The sequence below is a fragment of the Camelina sativa genome, chromosome 8 (assembly GCF_030686135.1).
Source record: "Camelina sativa cultivar CO46 ecotype springtype chromosome 8, ASM3068613v1".
Lineage (NCBI taxonomy): Eukaryota > Viridiplantae > Streptophyta > Magnoliopsida > Brassicales > Brassicaceae > Camelina > Camelina sativa.
In genome coordinates, this window is record NC_141887.1 from 24,116,759 (window position 1) to 24,139,490 (window position 22,732).

Consider the following 22,732-nt stretch of genomic DNA (forward strand, 5'->3'; position numbering starts at 1 on the left):
ATATATATTTTTATTCATTCTCCAAAACCATAAACATTTTATGAGTACATACAAACATTATAAGGCATCATTACACTTCCCAACTAAAATCATTAGTTTTAGGCTTATTAGCTAACCAACAAAAATATAATGCATGCATGATAATATAGGCGTTACTCATTTTATTCGAATCATCATCATTATCATTACACCACATTCACAAAGTCACCAACGAATAAACAAATCGTTATTTTTTTTTTGTTTTTTTGCGACCATCGAAACTCGAAAAGAGAGTTATAACAAAATAACCGGAGAGAAATAAATAACTGCCGGAATTACGTTTCTACCCTCGCCACTCGTTGCACTGCGTTGTGGGTCTTGTTTTCTGCGAACCGGCCTTAACCGGACACGGCGTCTGTACCGGTAGCACCATACAGTTGTATTGTAGACACAGCGAGCTGCTCACCGGGATATCCGCCGCCGGGCTAATCTGTATCCCCGTGAAGAAGTTGTGTTGGAGGTAGAGTGTTTGTATATTCGCTGCCAATAACCGATCCACGAAGCTAACCGGGACTTGACCGGTGAACCGGTTATTGTTCAGGTATAGATTCTGTACGTTGGAGAGAAGCGGCGAAAGCTCGCCGGAGAATCTGTTGTAGCTTAAATCGACGGTCGGAATCGTTACTTCATTCGCCGGTTGAATCGCGCCGTAGAAGAAATTGCGTTGTAATTGGAGGTTGGTTATCGGGAAGGTGAAGATCTGACCGGGGATTGCGCCGGTGAACCGGTTTAAGCTGAGATCGAGGTAATTGAGCTGGTTTAATCTGAGTAAAACCCGGTCTACTCGTCCGGTTAACTGGTTCCAAGCGAGCGAGAGGTATTGCATCGACGGGGGAAGAGACGTCGGAGAAATAACGCCGGTGAGATTGTTCCGTTTGAGATCGATTCGGGTTAACGTTTGCGAGAGGAACTGAGGAATCGATCCGTTCAAGTGATTGTGACATAGAATCAGATTGGATAGCTCCGGTAAGAATCCGATTGACGGAGGAATCGACCCGGTTAGCTGATTATAGCTCAGATCGAGTGTTTTGAGTCCCGTAAGCTCGCCGAGACTCGCCGGAATCTCGCCGGAGAGAAAATTCCGACTGATAGCGAGGAACCGGAGATTCTTCGACTGCGAGATTGTGTGCGGTAGCGAGCCCATGATCCGACCCGGTACGATTGAGAGCTCTGTTAAAGCAGAGAGTTTTCCAATAGCCGGATCAATCTGACCAGATAAACCGGGCGAACCGGCATTTTGATCACCGAGGTTAAGCGCCGTTACTTTATCACCGTCGCAGAAAACACCGGCGAAGCTGCAAGGGTCTGAGGTGAAATCCCAAGAATCGAAGAAATTAGAACCTGGTAAATCATCTAACGACTTACGAATCGCTTGAAGAGCCAAGAAATCAACTGGGACGATGATCGCATCACCAAATCGAAGAAGAAGAAACAGAACACAAAACAGAGTAGCAAATCTCATAGTAGCCGTTACAGCTTTTTTATTAAAAAAAAAAAAAAAAAAAAACAAAACAGAGACTTTTATAAACAAAAAAAAAACGCAACAACAAGCGTCGAAATTGAGAAATGGGTAGTGAGAGTGAGTTAGAAAGAAGATGGTAATGTGGTTGAAACTGAGACTTCTTTGATACTGGTGACGATCAAATGACTGAAACAGGAGGGAAATTTTAAGGAATATATATAGAGAAGTGAAGGTATCTTTGAAGAGAAGTGAGAGAGACAAAAAAAAAAATGTAATCAAAATGGCTTAAGAAGGAAGCGAAATCAAGAGCGCTGGAATAAACTTTCTTCTTCTCTTCTTCTTCCTCTCGCTTTTTGTTTTCTGAGATTACTTTTTTTGGGTGGGATTGTGATTGTGAAGAAAGAAGGAAAGAGTCATAAATGCAACAACAAGAGTGAGAAGTGGGTTTTAGTTTTTACATTTTCTGATTCGTTTTTTGTGTCAGTCAGAAAATAAAAGAAAATGTAATTTTATGTCGGGAATATGCAACAGGTAAAACGGCTGTCCGAGCCTTTAGGTTCGGGAGTGACAGATCAGCAGGTTCGGAAGTAAGAGGAGCCTAGGCGGGGTTTGTTGACGCCTGGGTGGTGGGTTCGTAACTCACATGACATGTGTGTACTTTAGGCTTTTTGTCCGTTGACACGTCCTTATTTTTTTTTTTTTCGTTTTTTTGTTTTCTAAACACACACGTTAATTACCTAACAAACAGTAATATGTTAATTTTATTTTCTTATGCTATTGTACCGTATTTAAATCATTTAGATTATAGGTGGATCTCTATTTCTGTAAAGAGGTAGCCAAGAGAGATAATTCCAAGTGATCAAAGCCAAAGACGAAATTGTTATAAGCTCTATGGCCCCATAACTCCACCAAAAGAGAATTTGCACACCTGTTGGAATGTGCGTTTTGTTGTATGTTTGTAAACTATCCTCTCAGTGGTCATGATCACATCGCACCGATGTGCGCTCACCAAAGTTGTCAAAGATATGTTTTTTTTTAACTAATAGATCTTTGATGTTGGCTTGTTGATGATGATGGTGGAAATAGAGATGAATGTTAGTGATGCTCTGTGACTAGTCATTTTCACTCCATCTGCTTGTTCATTTCTTTATGCTCCATAGTTATATACTTATACCTAACCAAAAAAAAAATACGGCTTCTAATGATTACCTATACAATGAGTACAAATTCGACCTATAGGTATTAGTTGTTATTATTTTCACAACGATATAGTTAAAATGATTAATTCTTAAATTGGAGTAAATTTTCAACTTAGAATACATATTAGGACGCATCAAATCCTATATTTCATCATGGTTGTACCATTTAATTCAATGGCTAATCATTTACCTACGAGACTAATGAACCCATGCATTAAAATTTAACCATTTGTGTATTTTGATAAAGAAAAATTTATTAAAAAGGTTGATTCATCCACACGTAGTGATGATAAAAAGCGTCACATACGTCTCTTATAATAATGTAATTTTATGTCGGGAATAATGCGTTTTGCTTGCTTTCCGGCTAAACACACAAAGAAAGAGTACTATCAAACTCTAAAATGAGTGTATAGAAGTCATTGCCATTGGAAAAATCATTAATCAAAATCCATATCTTAAAGCATCGATGGATAATTAATTGGTCATATAAAATGTCATAGTGGCTAAAACTCGAGAGTATACCTGTTGCTAAAATGTAAGTTTAAAGGCAGAGCCGTGCCAAGAGTTACATGGACCAGAAGCAATACTAAAAAAAAAGGCTTTAATTCAAAACAAAAAGTATCAAAACAGACCAAAAACATGAGATTTACAAAGTGGATTTAGAAACCAAACATGAAAAATATTTAGTATTTTCTGTTATTTTAACTGAAGAAGAAGAAAAAAAAGATAAAACATGGTAAAAATATAAAGTGAAAAGTTTAAACAACGGTGATTCTCTTTTTTTCTTCTGTAATATATAGAAATTTTTTTATTTAGCCATAATATAATTAACAAACTTAAGAAAATAAGGCCTTAAAATTCTTTCAAAAATAAAAGGCCGGAAGCGAATGTTTATTTTTTTTGTACATAGCCACGGCTCTGCTTAAAGGTATATAGATAAATAAAATATACGTTAATACCATTAATCATTAGTATATTGATCGTATTCAACAATACATATCAAACAAAAACTTAAAAAGTTGAAATTAAGCATAATCCCTATTAAAAAAAAAAAATTATGTTAACGTTGCAAACAAGTTTTGTAGATTTCTTTTGTGGCAAAAAGGGGAAAAGAAAACTATGGATTGGTGTTTGTAATCTAGTAATTTATATGTGTAATAGCGTTGCGACCATGTTATTATTCAAAATGCATGTGGTTGTTAATAAAAAATGAGGTATATTAATTTTTGGAGCATTTACGTGTCACGTAGAGAATGAATATTAAGGTTTTACTTTGGTTCCAGTCTTCCAGAGTTTAGTTTTGCTTCCAAGACTCCAAAAGTTTAATGGAAAAAACAAGAAAAAGCCAAAGTCTCATCATCAAAGCAAATTCAGAGAAACATGTGTTAGGTGGTTTAGGACAATTTCAAAGAACCTCAGAGATAGACGATTAATAATCAACGATGTTGATAGAGAAGAAAGTTGGAAGAGCTTCCTCCATTTATTCTTTGAGGGATATATAGAAAATGAGCAAATTGTGAAGTCACTCTTTACAAGATGTGTATAACTTGGAATAGAGCAGTCCAAAGATAAAACAAAACCAAAGCAAAACCTTCATTGCCATATGGATTAAAAAAACCCGAGCGGAGAGAAAGCTTTTTACCCGCGAGCAAAACGAGCCTGGATCCTCCTCTGGATTTTGGCCCGACAAGACGGACAGTCTTCCATGGCTTCCTTCTCATGAAGCTGGTTACATTTAGAGCAAAGAACCTGATGGGCACAAGGCAAGAATATCACACTCATCTCTTCACACAAACACATCACACATTCCCTCTCTCTTTTGATTTTCGAATCTTCCCCGTGATTGTTCTCCCATACTTTTGCTCCTGCCATCGTGTTGGCCTTTGTGGTGGTGGTATGATTCATCCCGCTCTTGTTACCGTTATTGCTTCCATCTATGCCTTTTTTCAATGCAGCTATCTTCAAGCCGTCTGACTTGAGTTCCAGCTTTGAGATCTCGCTTTCAAGTCTTTTGATGTTCTCAATGTAGTATTTCACGTCGTTCTCTGCTTTTGTTTTGATCCGCTCTTCTTCTGCTTTTCCGAATTCTTCCAGTTTCCCTCTCTCTTTCTTTAATGCAGCCGCTTGTGCAACGAGTTTCCCTTTCGCTGCCTTTTCTTGTTTCCAAGTAGCCTGCAATTGAGTTTCATTAGTTGTCTTCATCATTACTTCCACACTTAGACTACAATCTTTTTTCATACCGACTACACTGTTAATCAGAAACATAATTTCTAATACAGTACCAAGGTTAATTCTTGATTTAAAGAACACGGCACAAGATGTATATAAAAGATAAACTCTCGGATGTGAACATATTTTTCCTCCAATTTCTCTTTATTCCTTTGAAACAATGAAAACCATTGGGAAAAACCCAAAATGTGAATATTCCAGCCAAAAGAATGAAATGATTACCTGAAAAAATAATTGTAGAGGAAAGGATATGATCAGTTACCATACAATAAAATACAGCTCCGAAGACGAGAAGACCTAAAACGTGCAAAGGCTTTTTGTCTACACAAGGAGCTAACCTCTATTTGGTTTTGGCGGGTTTTTGCCTTGGCAACTTCTTCCTGCAGCTCTGCCACCTTGTGTCTCTGACTCTTGAGCTCTTCCTGCAACAAAACCTTTTGCCCTTCCCACGACTGAGCATTTTTCAACGATCTTTGCACTCTCTCCTTTGCTTCTCTACAGCTCTCAGCGGACTCGGCAGCTCTTATATTAGCAGCTTCTCTCTCTCTCTTTAACAGAGATTGTTCCAGCTCGAGCCTGCGAACTGTGTTGTTAGCTCTTTCAATCTGGTTGGTCGCGTTATTCAAGGCCAACTCCATTTCAGACCTCCTTTTCATAGTGTTTTCTTCCAGTAATTGCTTTTCTTTCCTGAACTCTTCTGCCTCTTCTTTCTCTTTTCTTAGTGCCTTAAGCTCTGGTTGGTCCTTAAGAAGTCTAACAGTAGCCTGCTTTACTTTCTGATTAGCCCAGTCTGTCCAGTCCTGCAATTCTTTCTGCAGATCTTTCATTCGGGGAACTAGCTTTAGAATCAATTCATCTCTTTTATTTCGGGGAACATATATTCCCAGAGATGCATCATAAGGGATTGCAGCATAGTAATCTGGTGCTGGCTTTGTAGATACAGAAGCCTTTTCTTCAGGCTGAGAACTGGACTTCTTATCTGAAGCTACTGGTGCTGGAGCATTATTAGCAGGTAATGCAGTAACATACTCCTTCACATCTAATGCGGGCGAATCTGACTTAGTACTGTTACTAGTTGAGAGAGTGCTGCTACTACTACTCTCAGCTAAAGGAATTTTCACAACCTCTGTTGTTGTAATCTTTGAGGAAGAATTTCTTGCTTGTGCGGACAGTAAATCAGAAGCTGCTTTGCTTCTTTTCTCCACAAGGAAACCACCAAACTTTGCCGTCTTATAGCCACCACCTTTGCTATAAGTTCTAATCTTCTCCACACATGATTTCTGCCGGAGCATGGCCAATTCTTTTTTGGTGCGGCCTTTTCGACAAGATACTAATTTTTCATCAGAAACAGAAGTCAGGGATGCACTTTTAGTGCCTTCAGCAGAAGCATTGGTAACAGAAAATACCTCTTTTCCAGGTGTTGCTCCACTAGCATGAGGATTTTTGGAGTTGTTCACATTTGGGAAGTTCCCAAATTTGACTGGATCACTGTGATTGCACTGAGTATTGGACATTGGGGACTTTGGGTTATCTGAGTCAGTGGATTTTGGAGGAACAACCTCGGCACCTGGAGTTTCCGATGTTTTATTAGCATTGCAACCTGAAGAGCCCTCCATTCCTTCTCCTTCCACTTCAAATGCTTGCAAAACATTCAAGTCACACATCAACAGCCTCCACATAGCTTCAACTGTTGACAGCGATGGCCTAACTTCCCTAACAAGACTAATCTTCTCTACCAATGTATACGCAACAAGCTGTTGTAAATCCTGAAACACACAGTCTCTCGAACCAGCAACTTTTTTCCCACTCTTCAAAAAACTCAAGGTATCATTAACAATGTTTGACACGAGATCATTTCCTCCACAGTAGAGCCTACTGCTCGAAATAGCTTTGAGAACAACATCCTCACTATAACCACAATCCATAATCTGATTCATTGCATTACGGAAGAGGTTGAGTAAACTCGATGATAAAAGCTGTTCGAGCTGACAAGCAAACGGATCATCCCATCCTAAAGACTCAGACTCTTCCGCTTTCAGCTGCCCGTTGGAGTCGTTTTCACATAAAGGGTTTTGAGACTTGAGTGAATGTAACTCATATCGAGGGAACTCAGTCAAGGAAGCAGCAGTTTGTGGAGAAGGATCAGCTAACTTTCTCTTGTTCTTCCTTCCTTTCTCTTGTGGTGGTGACGACACTGAAGACGTCCCTACTTTGCCACCATTGAGAACACCACACTCATTCATTTCTTCTTCTTGCTTCTCAACCATTAAGATCCTGAGATTATAAAATGTGACAGAGATAAACAAAAAACGATTAGGTGTTCATACACCATATCACTTGTGACAGATTCAATAAAACAATCAAGGAAAGCTAGAAACATGTATCGGAGAAGCTTTGTGATAATGCAAATACGCACAGAGACGAACGATTATTCCCAAATTCCAATACAATCGTTCCAAATTCCCCAGGACAAATCAACCCAATTCTCCCACGGAAACAGATAAGATTTGATCAAACATAGCAGCTCAATCGGAATGCAATCGGAATCTGGATTAATACTAAAATCATTTGATCATTCAACCCAAAAAAAAAAAAACAAAATCACGGAGTCGTGAACTGACCGGAAACGGTGGAAGGCGAAACCGCGGGAAAAAAGACGATCGGAAGAGGATCAAAGAGAGATAGAGAAGGATCGATGAATATAAATAATAAATAAATAAAGAGTGTTGCAGAGAGCGAGAGGGCACTGTGAAGGAAGGAGAAGAAGAAGAAGAACAAGTGCGTGGCTAGAAGATGAAGGAGCTCACCAAAATTGATCGTGAGTTTTTTTTTTTTCTTTCTTTTTTTGACACAAGGGTTGGTGTTGAAAAGACTCAATATTACTGATTTGCCCTGAGGGTATTTTCGTCATTACAAGCTTCTGGTCCATTTTGTTCTGCTATGTATCAATATCATCATCAACTAAACATGATCAAAAAAGAATCAATCAATACAAGGATACAGATGATATAATATCTGGTCAACAAGACACAAAACTTTTATACGTTAGTCCGGTTTACGCAAACTCCTCGTCGTCGTCATCTTCTTCTTCGTCGTACTCGGAATCAGAATCAGGTTCCTCTCTCTCAGGTTGCATCAATGTACTCATGTCAAAAGAAGAAGAAGATGGATCAGATTCCACCTCTTCTATGTCTATTGTGTCGTAGCTCATTCTCTGTTCGAACTTGTCATCTGAACAGTTAAGCATCCAAGCCAATGAACATTTGATTCCTTTCTTGATGATCTTCTTGTGCCTCGGCTTTACAGTGGACTCAAGCCCATAGGTAAAGAACGCGGGGAAATCCACCAGATCTTGGAGTGGTCTTCTCATTTCCTTTTTGAAGTATTCGAAGCTGAGTTTCATAATTCCGAGGTTCAAAGCCAGAACCTGAGGACAGCCGACTACCATTTTCCTCGTTTGGTCGTTTGAAAACCCACACTTGGTAAGGAAATCAATGTGCTTTAACATAGGAGACTCGCTGAGACTAACAAACTGCGGCATTCTCTCGATCAAAGAGCCGATATCCTCTGGGTTTAGATCGATGGCTGAACAAAGTAGCTTCTTTTGCGTCTCAAGCTTAGGTTTCAGATCGATTCCTATGATTTCAGGATACTGTGCAATTATAGAAGGAAGACATGTTTCTCTGACATTGAAATCTTGCAAGATTTGCACGTTTGGTTTCACCGTATCAGCTAATTCGAACCCAAGAATGTGAGGCCGCTTCTCAATCAACCTAGCTACAGCTAGTTTTGGAATACCAAGACCTTCGAGATACTCCACGAGAGGCTTAATTATCCGAGCTACCCTCATTCCCAAGATCTCCGGGTACCGAGTTAAAACACCGCCAATCTCCCTCCTAGCTACACCTATACCAACCAAATAAGCGACTGATGTGCTCATAGTCCCTTCCAGCTTAAAGCCTAAAACTTCAGGATACCTCTCAAGCACCCGAGGTACATCAGTCGGTTTAATATCCAGTCCTTGAAGATACTTAACCACAGGTGCAAGATCTATAACAACACTAGCGTGAAGAACCTGCGGGTATCTTCTAAGAAACTCAGTGAAAGTCGATTTCCTCACGCCTAGCTTCCCGAGATAATCAAGAACCGGAACCATGTTCTTCTTCACGCTACAACCAAGAACAAGAGGGTAATTGTTGATATCTTCAATAGTAAGCCCCAACTTGTGAAGAAACTCCACACGCTCTTTCATCACATCAGCTGTAACAGGGAGTTCAAGACCATCAAGCTCATCAGGAACAATCCCAATCCCACCCAAGAACTCATAAACCTTAGCACGGTTAGCAGCTTTATCTTTATTCATATCTAACAAACTAGGACGACTATACAAAGACTGAGAACCTCTTCCCTTATCCTTATCCCTATCCCGTCCCGAAGAAGAAGTAGAACGAGACGACCTTTCTCTTCTCGGTGAATCCACAGAACGTGAAGAGAATCTCCGATTCGCAATAGCGCATTGAACTGTTAGACCAAGTCTCTTCTTGTGGTTGCATAAGTTTCCATAAGTGGAATCAGAGAGCGAACGAGATCTAACGGCAAAAAACGACGGTGGCTCAAAATGAACTAGCAAAAACCCAGGTTTTGTGAAGCCGCTACAGAACCTAATATTCATCCTTTACCTACAAAAAAACGGAAGAACACGCTAAATCATACCAATTCGTACTAAACCCAGAAACCTGAACAGGATCAATTCAAACAATTCAGGAGTAGTTAACAACAACGAACCAGAAAACATAAACCTAATTAGAAGCAAGCCACATAAACTATGTCAATCTAGAGGAGAAGAAGAAGAATTGGAGCAACGTACAATTGAAATTGAAATTGAAATTGAAATTGAAATCTCACCGGAGACGAGGGTTTTAGAGGAGCGGGTAAGGGTTTTTTTTTTCTTTTTTCACAGGAGAAATAAGAGAATCCTCATCACTCTCCATTGAAATTGATTTATCCGAATTATTGACACTCTAAGTCCTTATTATATAGTATTTTCCATTATTTCCCCCAAATTATCCGAAATGTTCTCACTAACCCATACGTCCGCGATCAATTATGGTGCTTTTAATAGTTTTGGGGGCTTCTAAAGAAAAATATAAAGATGCGGGGCTATTTCGAAGTATCTCAATTCATTTTAGCAGTTGTGAGGGCTTCGTTTGGACGAAGCATCGAGAAAATGATCGTAATTTCGGTTGGTTCCGCTTCGTCATCTCCGATCGCTGCCGTATTCTCCGCCGCGCTTCTTCTGTTCTACTTCTCTGATACTACTCTAGGAGCTCCTTGTCCCATCAATGGTAAGTTTCGCGGTTTTTTCTCCTCTACTCCATCTAGTTAATACGGATTATTGCTCTGAATCTAACTCATAAGGTTTTTTTCTGTCGATCTCGTGTTCTCTGATTTGTGTAAGTTATTCTATGAATGTTTTGGAGTGAGATTCACTGCAATTTCATCGATCTGTAGCTTAGATATAGACACTTGAGAAATTCTGATGTTTTCTTTTTTCACTGGTTGAGTGGTGAATGGTGAATCTAGGTTTGCCAATCTTGAGGAATATTAGTGATCTTCCTCAGGATAGCTATGGAAGACCTGGTCTTTCTCACATGACTATTGCTGGCTCCGTATTACATGGAATGAAAGAGGTAATGATCAAAGCCATTGCTGTTTTTTTTTTTCCATTGTTGGAAACAGTAACACTGAATCGCGCTACTGATTTCCAGGTGGAGATATGGCTTCAAACATTTGCACCAGGTTCAGAGACGCCAATTCACAGGCACTCCTGTGAAGAGGTTTTTGTTGTCCTCAAGGGCAGTGGTACTCTGTATCTCGCTGAAACACATGGAAATTTCCCTGGGAAACCAATTGAATTTCCTATCTTTGCTAACAGTACGCTTCATATTCCCATCAATGATGCTCATCAGGTATGTCTTTCTACCTCCCACATCGTTTCCAGATGATGATTTGGCTCTTTCCTTGAGTCTTAGACTTTGATATCCTAGTTTGTTTGACCTTTAATTGTAATCTTGATTAAGAGCAAAAAAAACTCCATGTAAGGCTGATGATAAACAGTCCATTGTCGAATGCACAGATGTTAACTTAGAATAACATTTGAACAAATACATTGTAATTTCCCTAAAATGGTTTGAGTGTATTACATGTGCTGCATGTCTTATGTCACTATTAGATTTAGATGAGCACCTTATTCACAGACGCTGTATATCATTATAGATCAGAGAAAGTGTTTTGTTTTTTTTCTTATGCTAAAAACTCTATTAGGTTTATCATATGGGAACTAGCTCACAATCGTCCATTACGGTTCTTACAGGTCAAGAACACGGGTCATGAAGACTTGCAAGTGTTGGTTATTATATCTCGGCCGCCTATTAAAGTGTATGTAACATCTCCCAAAATTGGCTTATAGATAGATATTTCATTCTACTAATCATATGGACAATCGATTTTTTAAACAGCTTCACCTACGATGACTGGTTTATGCCACACACTGCTGCGAGGTTGAAGTTCCCTTACTATTGGGATGAGCAATGCCTTCAAGAATCGCTAAAAGACGAGCTTTAAAGCAATGATGTCCGAGGCCAAAACTTAGCACAATCTTTAGATAGTTAATATATAGTTAAGGTTTTGTGACACTACGTTGATGTTGGTAAACAAGAATTTTACATGAATGATGTTACCAGAAAGTAATTGAATGTTCAATCTTTGATTTTTGTCAAGTCAAGCGAGTCTTATTGGTCATGAAAATATGTAATTGTTCACATCTTGATTACGGTTGAAAAAAAAAAACAAAGAGTTTCACTTACTTTTACATTTTTCTTCTTCTAAATCCAAGTGGCGAAATATGCAAAAGGCTTGAATCACTAAATCTTGGTTATTGTTTCTAATTTTCGGAATAATAATGATTTCACCAATCACATTGTGTGATTACCACTATGGTATCACCCAAAAGATGGAAGATGAAGAAGACCTAACTTGGGACATAAATAAGATGTCTAGACATCGAAATCATAGAAAGCTTTATGCGTCTTGGGACATAAAGAAAGTGGTGATGCAACCATTTGTTTTGTCTCTTGTACTCTGTGATGAGTGTCCATGTGTGAAAGTTATCAATGACACTCTCAAATAGTGGCCGAATTGGTTCGATGTCCAATTCAAACTAACAAAGCCAACCACTTCAGTTTCACTATTGGGCCTTTTTATTAGGCTTTGGCCTACAAAAATGATAATTCATGAATCAAAGCGAAATGTAAGAGTCTTTTGTCCCACATCGGTCACTTTACACATTTTGTGTTTGTTTATATATGACACAAGATGAAGTGTATACCGTCGAACTAAGTAACGAGAGCTTGTAACCCAAGTGGGGACTATAAGATGGTGGAACACTGGTTCGGTTCCTCAGGCCGGTTCTGGTGTCGGCATGGTTTCTGAGCTGCCCAGTCCAAGCTGTGAGTTGTCCGTGTGGGTTGAGCGAAGGCTCGGCTCAGGCGGGTTCTAAAGTTGGAGGGTAATGCGTGAGGCTGGCTTCACAGAGCAGCGATTACTTCCCGCTTACAGCAGTGGACGGTTCACAGCTCAGCGCCGCCCAGAGCCACTATGGCCTGTTTGTTCGACCTCAGCTGAACCACCATTTTTTCCCCCTCTTTTTTAATTTACTGCCTTTTCTAGCCAGTTTAGGGTTTAGGGTTTATGTTTTAAGAGTGAACACATAGAAACAAACTCGGATTGTGCAATGACTAAAGCTGTGAAACGTAAAGAAAACTAAGTTTGAACAAAGCAAGAGACTTTAAGAAAGACGAAACTGCAGAGAGTTGAAACCTTCAATAGGTTATACAATGAACCATACTTAATGTTTGCTAACCAAAGAAATGTGAATTAAGAAGAGTCAAGGATAAAAGAGCCACGAGTAAGATGTGTAGGAAGGATCTGAATTGTATCTTCGTGATCAACACCAACCACCCAGAATGAGGGTAATGCGTGAGGCTGGCTTCACAGAGCAGCGATTACTTCCCGCTTACAGCAGTGGACGGTTCACAGCTCAGCGCCGCCCAGAGCCACTATGGCCTGTTTGTTCGACCTCAGCTGAACCACCATTTTTTCCCCCTCTTTTTTAATTTACTGCCTTTTCTAGCCAGTTTAGGGTTTAGGGTTTATGTTTTAAGAGTGAACACATAGAAACAAACTCGGATTGTGCAATGACTAAAGCTGTGAAACGTAAAGAAAACTAAGTTTGAACAAAGCAAGAGACTTTAAGAAAGACGAAACTGCAGAGAGTTGAAACCTTCAATAGGTTATACAATGAACCATACTTAATGTTTGCTAACCAAAGAAATGTGAATTAAGAAGAGTCAAGGATAAAAGAGCCACGAGTAAGATGTGTAGGAAGGATCTGAATTGTATCTTCGTGATCAACACCAACCACCCAGAATGAGAGATTCTCGTTCAGTACTCTGTTTTTGTGTATAAGAAAATACCCTTCTTCAGGCAGATTCAACTCACCCCTCTCGTCTATCTTAACCAACTCGTTCCTCAGTTCTTCCACGTTATCGTTCATCTTCACACTCACAGCCACCGGAATCTCCTTGGCAGCTTCACTCTCACCTGAATACGGCAAAACGTATACGACAATCCTTTTGTTCCGGATTCTCTCCTTCACAGACGAATCTTGAATGTTAGTGATCATCTCTTCGACTGAGTTTGACGATGGAGATTGCTCGGTCTGAGGCACAGTCGAATCTTGATAATAAGGGTTGATGACATTTTCTGTTGCAGTCGAATCTTGATCATGACCGGCGATGATCTGTTCTGTCGAGTTTGACGGTGGAGGAGATTGCTCGGGTTGATTGTGATTAAGGTTATGGTCTGGAGACACGAAGAGTTGGAGACGAGATTCGTAGACGATCTTGTATTGTTCGACATTAAGATCGTCTTGAAGAACTATGCCGTCGAAGAGAAGGGTTTGTTTGGAAACAAGGATACGTTGACACTTCTCGATCTTCTGTTTGACCTCTGACAGTGTATCCTTGTGATCCACTTCAATCTCGAAGGATGAGCCACTCTGAGTCTCGACGAACAGCTTCATCACTGTACCAATGGTGTTTCAAGATCTATGGAGACTGTTGAAGAAGAGAGAAACTGATGACTTGTAAAGAAAGATTCCTCACGAATCGGTTTTTATATCATCAAATCGATGAGAATCTTAACCGTCGGTTTTTACCAATTTACTAAAACGATCCAACGGTATCAATTTAACATTCGCTGTGTAAAAAATCGAAATGCGTTGAAACGCAGCGTTTGTTGCATAGTGTTTTTGGTGTTGTGATTTTTTTGTTGGTTTTAGTTTTTGAATAAAAGCAAGAAACTTTACTCTCTTTTGACCTGTTCTATCCATAAAAGAGATTCAACATTTGATCTTTATACTTGTTTGTGTAATGCCAGATCATTAACTAATATCATTGTATCAAAACAGAAAAATGTAAATTAGACCATCCGAATGCACAAGAGCTTAAAGTGAAGCTTGATAGCTGATTTCGACAAGATGTAACTCTACAAGGACTAGTTTCTCTTCTTTCACCTCATCATATTGGTAAATTAACATGTCTTAGCATATTTGCAGAGAAAGCTGTAAAGTTAGAACGAAGCAAGAAAATTTTAAAACTATAAGAAAAGAGGAGACTGCACACCACAAGGAGATCATGGATAACCAGCTGTGCGGGAAATCTCAATTGTATCGCCCTCAGCAACACCGTACCAGAAGAATGTCATAGTTTCGGCCAATGGTTTCAGTTTGTGAACAAAGAAATACCCTTGGTGAGGCAGATCTAACTCACCCCTCTTTTGCATCTCAACCAGCTCTTTCCTCAGTTCTTTAATTCTATCATTTGTGTTAACCTCCATTCGAATCTTTCTGGTCTCTTCAAATGGCTGCACGAATACTGTCAGCTTTATCGACGGGAACGGGATGATCTTGATCTTCTTCTTCACAGGAGAACCTGGAATGTTAATGATCTCCTTGACTGAGTCTGACGTTGAAGATTGCACAGGCGGCAAAGTATCTTGAAGGCCAAGTAACTCTTCTACTTCACGTAACGATAGTGGTTCATTGTTGTTGTTCTTTAGGGTTATCTTAGACCAATCTTGACCAAGGAACTCTTCAACTGAATCTGATGTCACTGGAGATTTCTCGGTTCGAACAGCTTCACTCCTGTAACTGCTGCTCCCAACCGTCACAGGCGGCAAAACATCTTGAGTACCAAGTAACTCTCCACTCAGATTTGACGGCAGTGATGATTCATTGTTGCTGCTCCTCACCATCACCGGCCAATCTTGATGACCGTGAATGATCTGACGGGTTAAGTTTGACGGTGCTGGAGATTGCTGGGTTTGATGAAGAACTTGATCGTCGTTGTTGTGATTAGGGTTATAACGGTAAGAAGAGGAGAATAGTTCGAGACTAGAATTGTTGACGATCTTACATTGTGCAGCATTAAGGTGGTCTTGAAGAAGAAGCTTGCCTTTAAAGAAAAGGGTTTGTTTGGAAACAGGAATACCTAGATTCCTCTCTATCTTCTCTTTGATAGCTAACAATGTATCAAAGTTAAACACTTCGATAACGCAGACTTCATTACCATGATTCTTGACGGTCACCTTCATACTTGTATCAATGCGTGAAGAAGGAAGTGAAGAGAAAGAGAGAGAGAGAGAGAATGCTGATTTGCGACGAAAACTTTTCCTCACAATTTGGTTTAGATATCATTTGATTCACGTATAAAATGGGTCAGGTTTGGGCCTGGCACAATTTCAACCTTCTTGTTTACGTGTTGTTTAAGTTAATCAAAGGCCTCGTTTTGAACAAAGTTTCTTATTTACATAAAGCTATGAGACGAAAAAGACAATTTCGATAAAAGCAAGGAACTTCAAGAAAGACTGAACGGTACGTATAAGGAAGGAGGAGATTGCAGAGAGTTAAGCTGGGTTCAAGCATGATCAGCTAAAAGACTGTATAATGCTTCTTTGTCTCTTTAAATAACGGATGTAGCTATAACATCTGATTTCGTATGCACACAAAAGCAACGCATAGTATTTTCCTTAAAATTGCTTACATGTGCTACATGTCTTATGTCACATCTTTGTCCAAAAAATTCTTACTGATATTAACATGATATCAATAGACTGTTCCTACTATCCATACACTGCTGCAATGCGTCCAAGAATCCCTAGAAGACAGAGCTTTAAATCAAAGCCCGAGGCCAAAACAGAGCACAAACAGAGTGAGTCATGGCACTGGCATATATAACTTGTCAAGTATCCGCAGCAGCAGTTTGATTAACTTCTTAATGAGAACTTTTTGAATCCATAACTTTTAAAGTTTTTGTTCATACCATAATACACACAATGTTACGTTGCAGAGTGATCTTAATGATTAATTAATGTGATCTTTGGTTTTAGTTTCAAGAAAGCAAGAAAAAAAAAAACACTACAAGCTGTAATGAAAGTTTGTTTATTAAGGTTTGAACAAAGTACCATATAGTTATTTATTTTCTTCTTTATGATCTATAATAAGACAATTTTGGTACAAGGCTGCAAGATAGACTAAGGAGCTATACAAAGTAAGAGGAGGCTGCAAAGAGTTTAAGCTCAATTGTATCGCCGTCAGCAACATGGTTCCACATAAATGACTTAGTTTCCAACAGTATTCGCCCTCTGAGTATAAAGTAATACCATTCGAGAGGCAGATTTAACTCACCCCTCTCTTTCATCTTAACCAGCTCTTTCATCAGTTCTTCAACGTGATCACCTGCGTTAACCTCCACTGGAATCATCCTGGTCTCTTCAAATGGCTTCACAAATACTGTCAGCTTTATCGATGGGATGGTCTTGCTCCTCACAGGCGAATCTGGAATGTTGATGACCTCTTTGACTGAGTCTGACGATGAACATTGCTCGGGTTGAACCACTTCTTGATACCTGTTTCTAGTGCTTCCAACCGTCACAGGCGGAAAATCTTGAGGGGCAAGTAACTCATCAAGTGAATACGACGGTCGTGATGATCCGTTTTCGATCCTCCTTGCCATGACCTTTTGGATTCGCCCAGGCACTTGATATTTGTTGCTCATCATCACAGGCAAATCTTGATTGTGGACGAACCCATGAATTGGATTTGATGAAGATTGCTCGGTTTGAGGCACTAGATCGTTGCTGTATTGGTTAGGGTTGTGGCCAGGAGAGATGGAGAGAAAGAGACGAGAGTTTTCTGGGATATTGCATTCAAAGTAATGAAGAGGGTCTTGAAGAACCTTGCCTTGGAAGAAAAGGGTTTGTTTGTAAACAGGGATCGCTAGAGACTCCTCGATCATCTCTTTCATCCTTAACACTGTATCCAAGAAATGAACATCAATGAAGAACGATGAGCCCCTTTGAGTATCGATGAGCAACTTCATAATCGTATCAATGGTGTTTGAAGATCCGTGGATGGAGATTGGTGAAGAAGATATGATCCGATGACGAAAGTTTTATTCGTAAGTTGGTTCAAATATCGGTTAAATTAAAAAGCCTATGGTCAAAGAATCTTACCGTCAATTGCTCTCCTAACTCATATGATCCAACGGTTAGATCAAACATTTTTGAAATGGGTTGAAAACGCAACACTTGGATTAAAAATAAATAATAGATCCGGCACATTAACTTGCTCCATTTAAAGACCTTGATACTTTATTTTTAAGAACATTTAAGAGAAAGTTATTGATTCTATAATTTTAATGGATTTGAATATCTAAATTAAAATTGTGTGTTATTTAATTATTGATTTTAAAATATTTATTAAAATTATGTGTTGGTTTTATGATTTACAAATACTTGTTAAAATCTTATTTATTTAATGATTTGTTTTTGGATTTCAAAATCTACATTATACTTTAAATGAATTTGAAAATATAAGATAGAAAGATTTAAATCCAAGGATAAAACATATTATTTCATGATCCATGTGTTTTGATTTTCATAATTTACAATTCTATATGGATTTAGAAATCAATTCTCCAGTTCCTAAGTTTTTTTACCTAGAAAAACTAAATTGTTTTATATATGTAGTTTTTTAAATATTTCACTTTCCCAATTAAATAGACTTTTAGTTCATCTTCTTATTTTTCATATTATCATTTTTTAAAAATCCAAATGTATAGTATACTGTGGAGATTGATTAGTCGTTTGTGTTTATCTTGACTTTTTTTTTTAACGATTAATATACAATTTCAGAACTTTTTTTTAATAAAAATATATAATATTAAAAAAAACAAAAGTTGAGCTATTTTGGAAAAAAAAATGGAAAAATGATTACATAGGGGTCAAAGTTGTTATTATTAATAGGTAATTACATGTCTTATAAGTATATATGTTTTTGCAAAAAGCAAGAAACGATCAATAAAGATTGCAGAGAGTTGATCCCCGGTATTAGATTGGCCGTAATGAACAACAGTTTTTTTATTGAGGAGACTGCAAAGAGTTTTATTTATATCATCAACTTATCTAGTGAAGATGTGGAAATTTCTATTTACAGATTACAGCATTTCCATTGATGTTGCTAGAGGATATAATATTTATTTTTCTCCTAGAAAAAATAAAAGATGCATCCTCTTTTGATGCCACATAGACACCCAAGGTGTTTGGAAATGTGAGTTCTCTTGCATTTTTATGCAACAAAAATTTGACATTTGATCTTATGTACGTACATCTTCTTATTATAGGCCAGATAATCAAGGCCTTTCAAAATTTTCATTTTGATAATCTTATTGTAAAGCTTTGTGGAGAATATAGAGAGAGCTTGAAATGAAGAAGTTTGATTGATTGCTCTTTTCTGGATTTGGCCCACATTAACTCATAATTAGTCATATAACTAATCAAAACGAAAGGTAGGTCTTTTGTCCCACATCGGTCACTCTACTCATTTGGTGTTTGTTTATATATGACACCAAATGGAGTGTACGACGTCGAGCTAAGTAACGAGAGCTTGTAACCCAAGTGGGGACTATAAGATGGTGGGACACTGGTTCGGTTCCTCGTGTCGGTTCTGGTGATGGCATGTTTCTGAGCTGCCCAGTCCAAGCTGTGAGTAGTCCGTGTGGGTTGAGCGAAGGCTTGGCTCAGGCGGCTTCTAAAGTTGGAGGGCAATGCGTGAGGCTGGCTTCACAGAGCAGCGATTACTTCCCGCTTACAGCAGTGGACGGATCACAGTTCAGCTGAGGTCGAACCAGCAGGCCATAGTGGTTCTGGGCGGTGACGTTTATGCTTTTTGTTTTGGGCTTGGTTAGGGTTTATGCGTTAAGGGGGAACACATACAATGACCAAAAGCTATGAAACAAATAGCAAACTTTGAACAAAGCAAAAGACTTTAAGAAAGAGGAGACTGCAGAGAGTTGAACCTTAATGAGAACTTGTCATTTGTCAAGTATCAGTTTGATACAACATCTTAATAACAACTTTTTTTGTTTATACCTTAATACACACTCAGTGTTTACTCTCTGCAGAGTGATCTTAATCAATTACTGTGATAGTAAGAGGAGGCTACAAAGAGTTTAAGCTGAATTGTATGGCCGTCAGCAACAAGGTTTCACATGAATGACTCAATTTCAATCAACGTTCGCCCTCTGAGTATAAAGTAATACCCTTCCTGAGGCAGATTTAACTCACCCTTCTCTTGTAACTTAACCAGCTCTTTCCTCAGTTCTTATCATTTGCGTTAACCTCCACTGGAATCATCCTGGTCTCGTCAACTGTCTTCACAAATACTGTCATCCTTATCGACGGGATGATCTTTCTCTTCTTCCTCAAAGGCCAATCTGCAGTAATGTTGATGACGGCCTCTTTGACTGAGTCTGACGATGAACATTTCTTGGTTTGAACCACTTCTTGATTTCTGATTCTTGTGCTGCTTCCAGTTCCAACCGTCACAAATCTTGAGACGTGAGGGGCAAGTAACTCATCAAGTGAATAAGACGGTCGTGATGATCCGTTGTCGATTCTCGTCGCCGTGATCTTGTGGAATGGTTTGTTAACGAACCCATCAACTGGCTTTGATGGAGATTGCTTGGTTTGATCGTTGTTCTTCTGATTAGGCATCTCGTCAGGAGAGACGTAGAGAAAGAGAAGAGAGTTGTCTCCGACATGCCATAATCGTATCTCAAAGTGGTCATGAAGATACTTGCCTTGGAAGAAAAGGGTTTGTTTGGGAACAGGGATACCTTGAGACTTCTCGATCCTCTGTTTCACCATTAACACTGTATCCAAGAAACCAACAAAAAATGGAGAACGATGAGCCACTTTCAGTTTCGATGGTCAACGTCATAACCGTATCAATGGTGTTTCAAGATCAATGAAGCAAAGAAGAGATACAGAGAAAGTGATCATTTGTGACGAGATCAGTGTTTAACCGTAAAGTTGGTTTAAATATCACTTTAAGCCTCTAGTCGACGAATCTTAACCGTCAATTGCTTTCCTTACTGATATGATCCAACGGTTAGGTTAACCATTCCTGAAATGGATTGAAACGCGGCGTTTGATTAAAAATATTATTTGAAGACCTTGACATATTATTGCAAGAACATTTAAGTTGGTATACTAATATAATCAGGTTTTATTTAGTTAATATAAATATTAGAATGTTATATATAATATGTTGTATTTGCAAAATTTACCCCATAGTAAATTTCTTTGTTTTGTAATATCAATGCACTTATATATATATATATATATATATATTTTATTTTGGTGTTTTTACAATAATTAACAGTACTTGTTAATAAAATTATAAGGATTGACTTTGAAAGAACAATAAATATGTATACTTTAAAAAATACAATGAACTATGATTAAAATCAAAAAAAATTAAGACCATGGTTTTGTGCATGGTCTTAAACCATGGTCAAAAATACAATGAAATATGATTAAAATCAAATTTTAATCAATGCACTTATATATATATATATATATATATATATATTATTTTGGTGTTTTTACAATAATTAACAGTACTTGTTAATAAAATTATAAGGATTGATTTTGAAAGAACAATAAATATGTGTACTTTAAAAAATACAATGAACTATGATTAAAATCAAAAAAAAATTAAGACCATGGTTTTGTGCATGGTCTTAAACCATGGTCAAAAATACAATGAAATATGATTAAAATCAAATTTATGGTGATTAATAGTGTTTAAGACCATGGTTTTTTGGAAAATCATTTCAAAAAAGATTATTGCACAAAAATATAATTCAAAAATGTTAAGATAGATTTTTAAAATATATATATCCGTTTATAAAAATTCAAATCACATCATATGCTGAAAAAAAATCTAATATTTTTTTAACTTTATGTATTAAATAGTAATTCAAATAATTAAATATAAGATTAAATAAAAGTGAAAGGAGAATTATATTTTAATCTAACATATTACTTTAAATTAGGTAGATAGATTTTAGGAAATTTGAAATTAATATTATCAAATAAGGAAATGATTGTGTTTGGTTGTAAGGATTGTAGAGAATTTAATTGAGACTTGTTTGGATACAAAGATAAAAAAAGATGGCACAAAAATGTACTTCAAAAATGTTAAGATAGATAACATTGAACAAATAGCGTTGTACGTATCTCCATAGAAATCTGAGAAAGATTGCACTTATAGATTGACCAGTGTTCTAAAACGCGCTATGCGCTTGCTACGCGGTGGACAAACGCCTAGTGCCTAACCGTATATGCGGGTGCCTAAGCGGAATCTAGGCGGATTATATATTTTAGATATATAAATATATATTTATATAAAAATAATATTTACATATATATATAGGATGAAAACTTATACACTTTAATTTTAGAAAAACATAAAACAAAAAGATAGTATCAAATATTATATTCAATTAACTCTTATCTATCAAAATAGTTTAGAATCTATAATAATCTCACATTTTAAACAAAAAAAAAACATAATCCATTCAAAAACTTGTAAAATTGACAAAATGTAAGTTTATACTTACTTTGGAACCAAATTAAATTTCATAAGTTTAGACTTTAGAGGCTAATTATAATATTTATTTGAAACAAAAATATTATTTTAAAAAATATTTAATTACAGTATTTTTTTTACTATTTTAGTCAATACACCGCCTAAAATCCGTACAGGCGTCCGCTTAGACCGCATAATGTCCGCCTAAACGCTATTAGGCATTCGAATTATTTAAAACCGCCTAAATTACCGTATAGCTAAAATTCAAAACGTTCGGTCACTGCATAGCGTATAACCGCCGCCTAGACACCCGCGTAGGCCGCATTTTAGAACACTGAGATTAACCGTCATTCACTCGGAAGGTAATTAAATTGAATAAGGAACTTAATTAAAACTTACCAAGAGGGTTTAGTGTCCCAAACGGAGTCGTATTCTAGAGATAGATTGTCTAAGAGACCTTCCATGTTATCAACTACGGCTATGGGAATAATGCTCGGAGAACTAAACCACTAATTTGTGAAAATCCTATTCGTATTGTCTTTCTTTCTATTTTTAATGAAAAATATAACATGGAAATGATATAATTTTTGCGTTCCTGCAATCAACCATTAATAAAACAGCTTGCAATTCAGTAATCCAACTTTATGCATTTCCACAAAAACGTAGTATAAACAAAAAAAATTGAGTGTCTGAATGTAACAAGTAAAATAATATGAACCTGGTTAGCTGCTGCGTCTTGAACTTGTT

General features: G+C 37.7%; 7 protein-coding genes, 2 non-coding genes and 1 pseudogene across 15 annotated transcripts; 3 read left to right on the forward strand and 7 right to left on the reverse strand.

Moving 5' to 3' along the window:
• Window positions 1-146: 146 nt before the first annotated feature.
• Window positions 147-1,988, reverse strand: LOC104714854 (uncharacterized). Its single transcript, XM_010432331.3, has one exon. The coding sequence runs from the start codon at window positions 1,499-1,501 to the stop codon at window positions 323-325; it is 1,179 nt and encodes a 392-aa protein (XP_010430633.2). The 5' UTR covers window positions 1,502-1,988; the 3' UTR covers window positions 147-322.
• Window positions 1,989-4,151: 2,163 nt separating this feature from the next.
• LOC104707785 (putative E3 ubiquitin-protein ligase RF298) lies at window positions 4,152-7,804 on the reverse strand. 5 transcript variants are annotated; one of them, XR_015563829.1, is made up of 4 exons: window positions 7,551-7,804; window positions 5,268-7,203; window positions 4,983-5,151; window positions 4,152-4,872 (listed from the first exon to the last, which is right to left on the reverse strand). XR_015563829.1 is itself a non-coding variant. In XM_010424206.3 (3 exons), exons 2-3 carry the CDS (start codon window positions 7,194-7,196, stop codon window positions 4,339-4,341), a joined length of 2,463 nt encoding a protein of 820 aa, XP_010422508.1. In that variant the 5' UTR covers window positions 7,197-7,203; window positions 7,551-7,804; the 3' UTR covers window positions 4,152-4,338. The 5 variants fall into 5 exon arrangements, 3 of the variants coding, with proteins under 3 accessions (XP_010422508.1, XP_087317732.1, XP_087317734.1); XR_015563830.1 differs by having other exon boundaries at window positions 7,346-7,781; XM_010424206.3 differs by lacking the exon at window positions 4,983-5,151.
• Window positions 7,805-7,857: 53 nt separating this feature from the next.
• LOC104707786 (transcription termination factor MTERF4, chloroplastic) lies at window positions 7,858-9,601 on the reverse strand. Its single transcript, XM_010424209.2, has one exon. It carries the CDS (start codon window positions 9,599-9,601, stop codon window positions 7,985-7,987), a length of 1,617 nt encoding a protein of 538 aa, XP_010422511.1. The 3' UTR covers window positions 7,858-7,984.
• Window positions 9,602-9,607: 6 nt separating this feature from the next.
• On the forward strand, window positions 9,608-11,708 carry LOC104707787 (auxin-binding protein 1). The gene is made up of 5 exons (XM_010424211.3): window positions 9,608-10,274; window positions 10,513-10,619; window positions 10,698-10,898; window positions 11,303-11,367; window positions 11,448-11,708. Exons 1-5 carry the CDS (start codon window positions 10,082-10,084, stop codon window positions 11,551-11,553), a joined length of 672 nt encoding a protein of 223 aa, XP_010422513.2. The 5' UTR covers window positions 9,608-10,081; the 3' UTR covers window positions 11,554-11,708.
• Window positions 11,709-12,317: 609 nt separating this feature from the next.
• On the forward strand, window positions 12,318-12,624 carry LOC147940399 (signal recognition particle RNA). The gene has a single exon (XR_015564845.1).
• Window positions 12,625-13,327: 703 nt separating this feature from the next.
• LOC104709779 (ubiquitin domain-containing protein 7SL RNA1-like) lies at window positions 13,328-14,071 on the reverse strand. The gene is made up of 2 exons (XM_087461287.1): window positions 13,748-14,071; window positions 13,328-13,708 (listed from the first exon to the last, which is right to left on the reverse strand). Exons 1-2 carry the CDS (start codon window positions 14,069-14,071, stop codon window positions 13,328-13,330), a joined length of 705 nt encoding a protein of 234 aa, XP_087317413.1.
• A 611-nt stretch (window positions 14,072-14,682) lies between these two features.
• Window positions 14,683-15,642, reverse strand: LOC104709780 (ubiquitin domain-containing protein 7SL RNA2-like). Its single transcript, XM_010426340.1, has one exon. It carries the CDS (start codon window positions 15,640-15,642, stop codon window positions 14,683-14,685), a length of 960 nt encoding a protein of 319 aa, XP_010424642.1.
• An 830-nt stretch (window positions 15,643-16,472) lies between these two features.
• LOC104709781 (ubiquitin domain-containing protein 7SL RNA2 pseudogene) lies at window positions 16,473-17,632 on the reverse strand (annotated as a pseudogene). Of its 2 annotated transcripts, XR_015564701.1 has the most exons (2): window positions 17,563-17,632; window positions 16,473-17,362 (listed from the first exon to the last, which is right to left on the reverse strand). The product of XR_015564701.1 is annotated as a ubiquitin domain-containing protein 7SL RNA2 pseudogene, transcript variant X2 (transcript). The 2 variants fall into 2 exon arrangements; XR_015564700.1 differs by lacking the exon at window positions 17,563-17,632 and having other exon boundaries at window positions 16,473-17,518.
• Window positions 17,633-18,973: 1,341 nt separating this feature from the next.
• LOC147940400 (signal recognition particle RNA) lies at window positions 18,974-19,279 on the forward strand. Its single transcript, XR_015564867.1, has one exon.
• Window positions 19,280-19,400: 121 nt separating this feature from the next.
• Window positions 19,401-20,573, reverse strand: LOC104709782 (ubiquitin domain-containing protein 7SL RNA1-like). Its single transcript, XM_010426342.2, has one exon. It carries the CDS (start codon window positions 20,254-20,256, stop codon window positions 19,705-19,707), a length of 552 nt encoding a protein of 183 aa, XP_010424644.1. The 5' UTR covers window positions 20,257-20,573; the 3' UTR covers window positions 19,401-19,704.
• Window positions 20,574-22,732: the final 2,159 nt, after the last annotated feature.

Excerpts from the sequence above, each read along its gene's own strand:
- LOC104709782 (XM_010426342.2), bottom strand. The coding sequence starts at position 20,256 with ATGGTGAAACAGAGGATCGAGAAGTCTCAAGGTATCCCTGTTCCCAAA.
- LOC104707787 (XM_010424211.3), top strand. The coding sequence starts at position 10,082 with ATGCGGGGCTATTTCGAAGTATCTCAATTCATTTTAGCAGTTGTGAGG. Across the intron at positions 10,620-10,697 it reads TATTACATGGAATGAAAGAG|GTGGAGATATGGCTTCAAAC; the intron begins GTAATGATCAAA and ends ACTGATTTCCAG. Across the intron at positions 10,899-11,302 it reads CCATCAATGATGCTCATCAG|GTCAAGAACACGGGTCATGA; the intron begins GTATGTCTTTCT and ends CGGTTCTTACAG.
- LOC104709779 (XM_087461287.1), bottom strand. The coding sequence starts at position 14,071 with ATGAAGCTGTTCGTCGAGACTCAGAGTGGCTCATCCTTCGAGATTGAA. Across the intron at positions 13,709-13,747 it reads ATTCGACTGCAACAGAAAAT|ACCGAGCAATCTCCATCGTC; the intron begins GTCATCAACCCT and ends ACTGTGCCTCAG.
- LOC104707786 (XM_010424209.2), bottom strand. The coding sequence starts at position 9,601 with ATGAATATTAGGTTCTGTAGCGGCTTCACAAAACCTGGGTTTTTGCTA.
- LOC104714854 (XM_010432331.3), bottom strand. The coding sequence starts at position 1,501 with ATGAGATTTGCTACTCTGTTTTGTGTTCTGTTTCTTCTTCTTCGATTT.
- LOC104709780 (XM_010426340.1), bottom strand. The coding sequence starts at position 15,642 with ATGAAGGTGACCGTCAAGAATCATGGTAATGAAGTCTGCGTTATCGAA.
- LOC104707785 (XM_010424206.3), bottom strand. The coding sequence starts at position 7,196 with ATGGTTGAGAAGCAAGAAGAAGAAATGAATGAGTGTGGTGTTCTCAAT. Across the intron at positions 4,873-5,267 it reads CCCGCCAAAACCAAATAGAG|GCTACTTGGAAACAAGAAAA; the intron begins GTTAGCTCCTTG and ends ACTCAATTGCAG.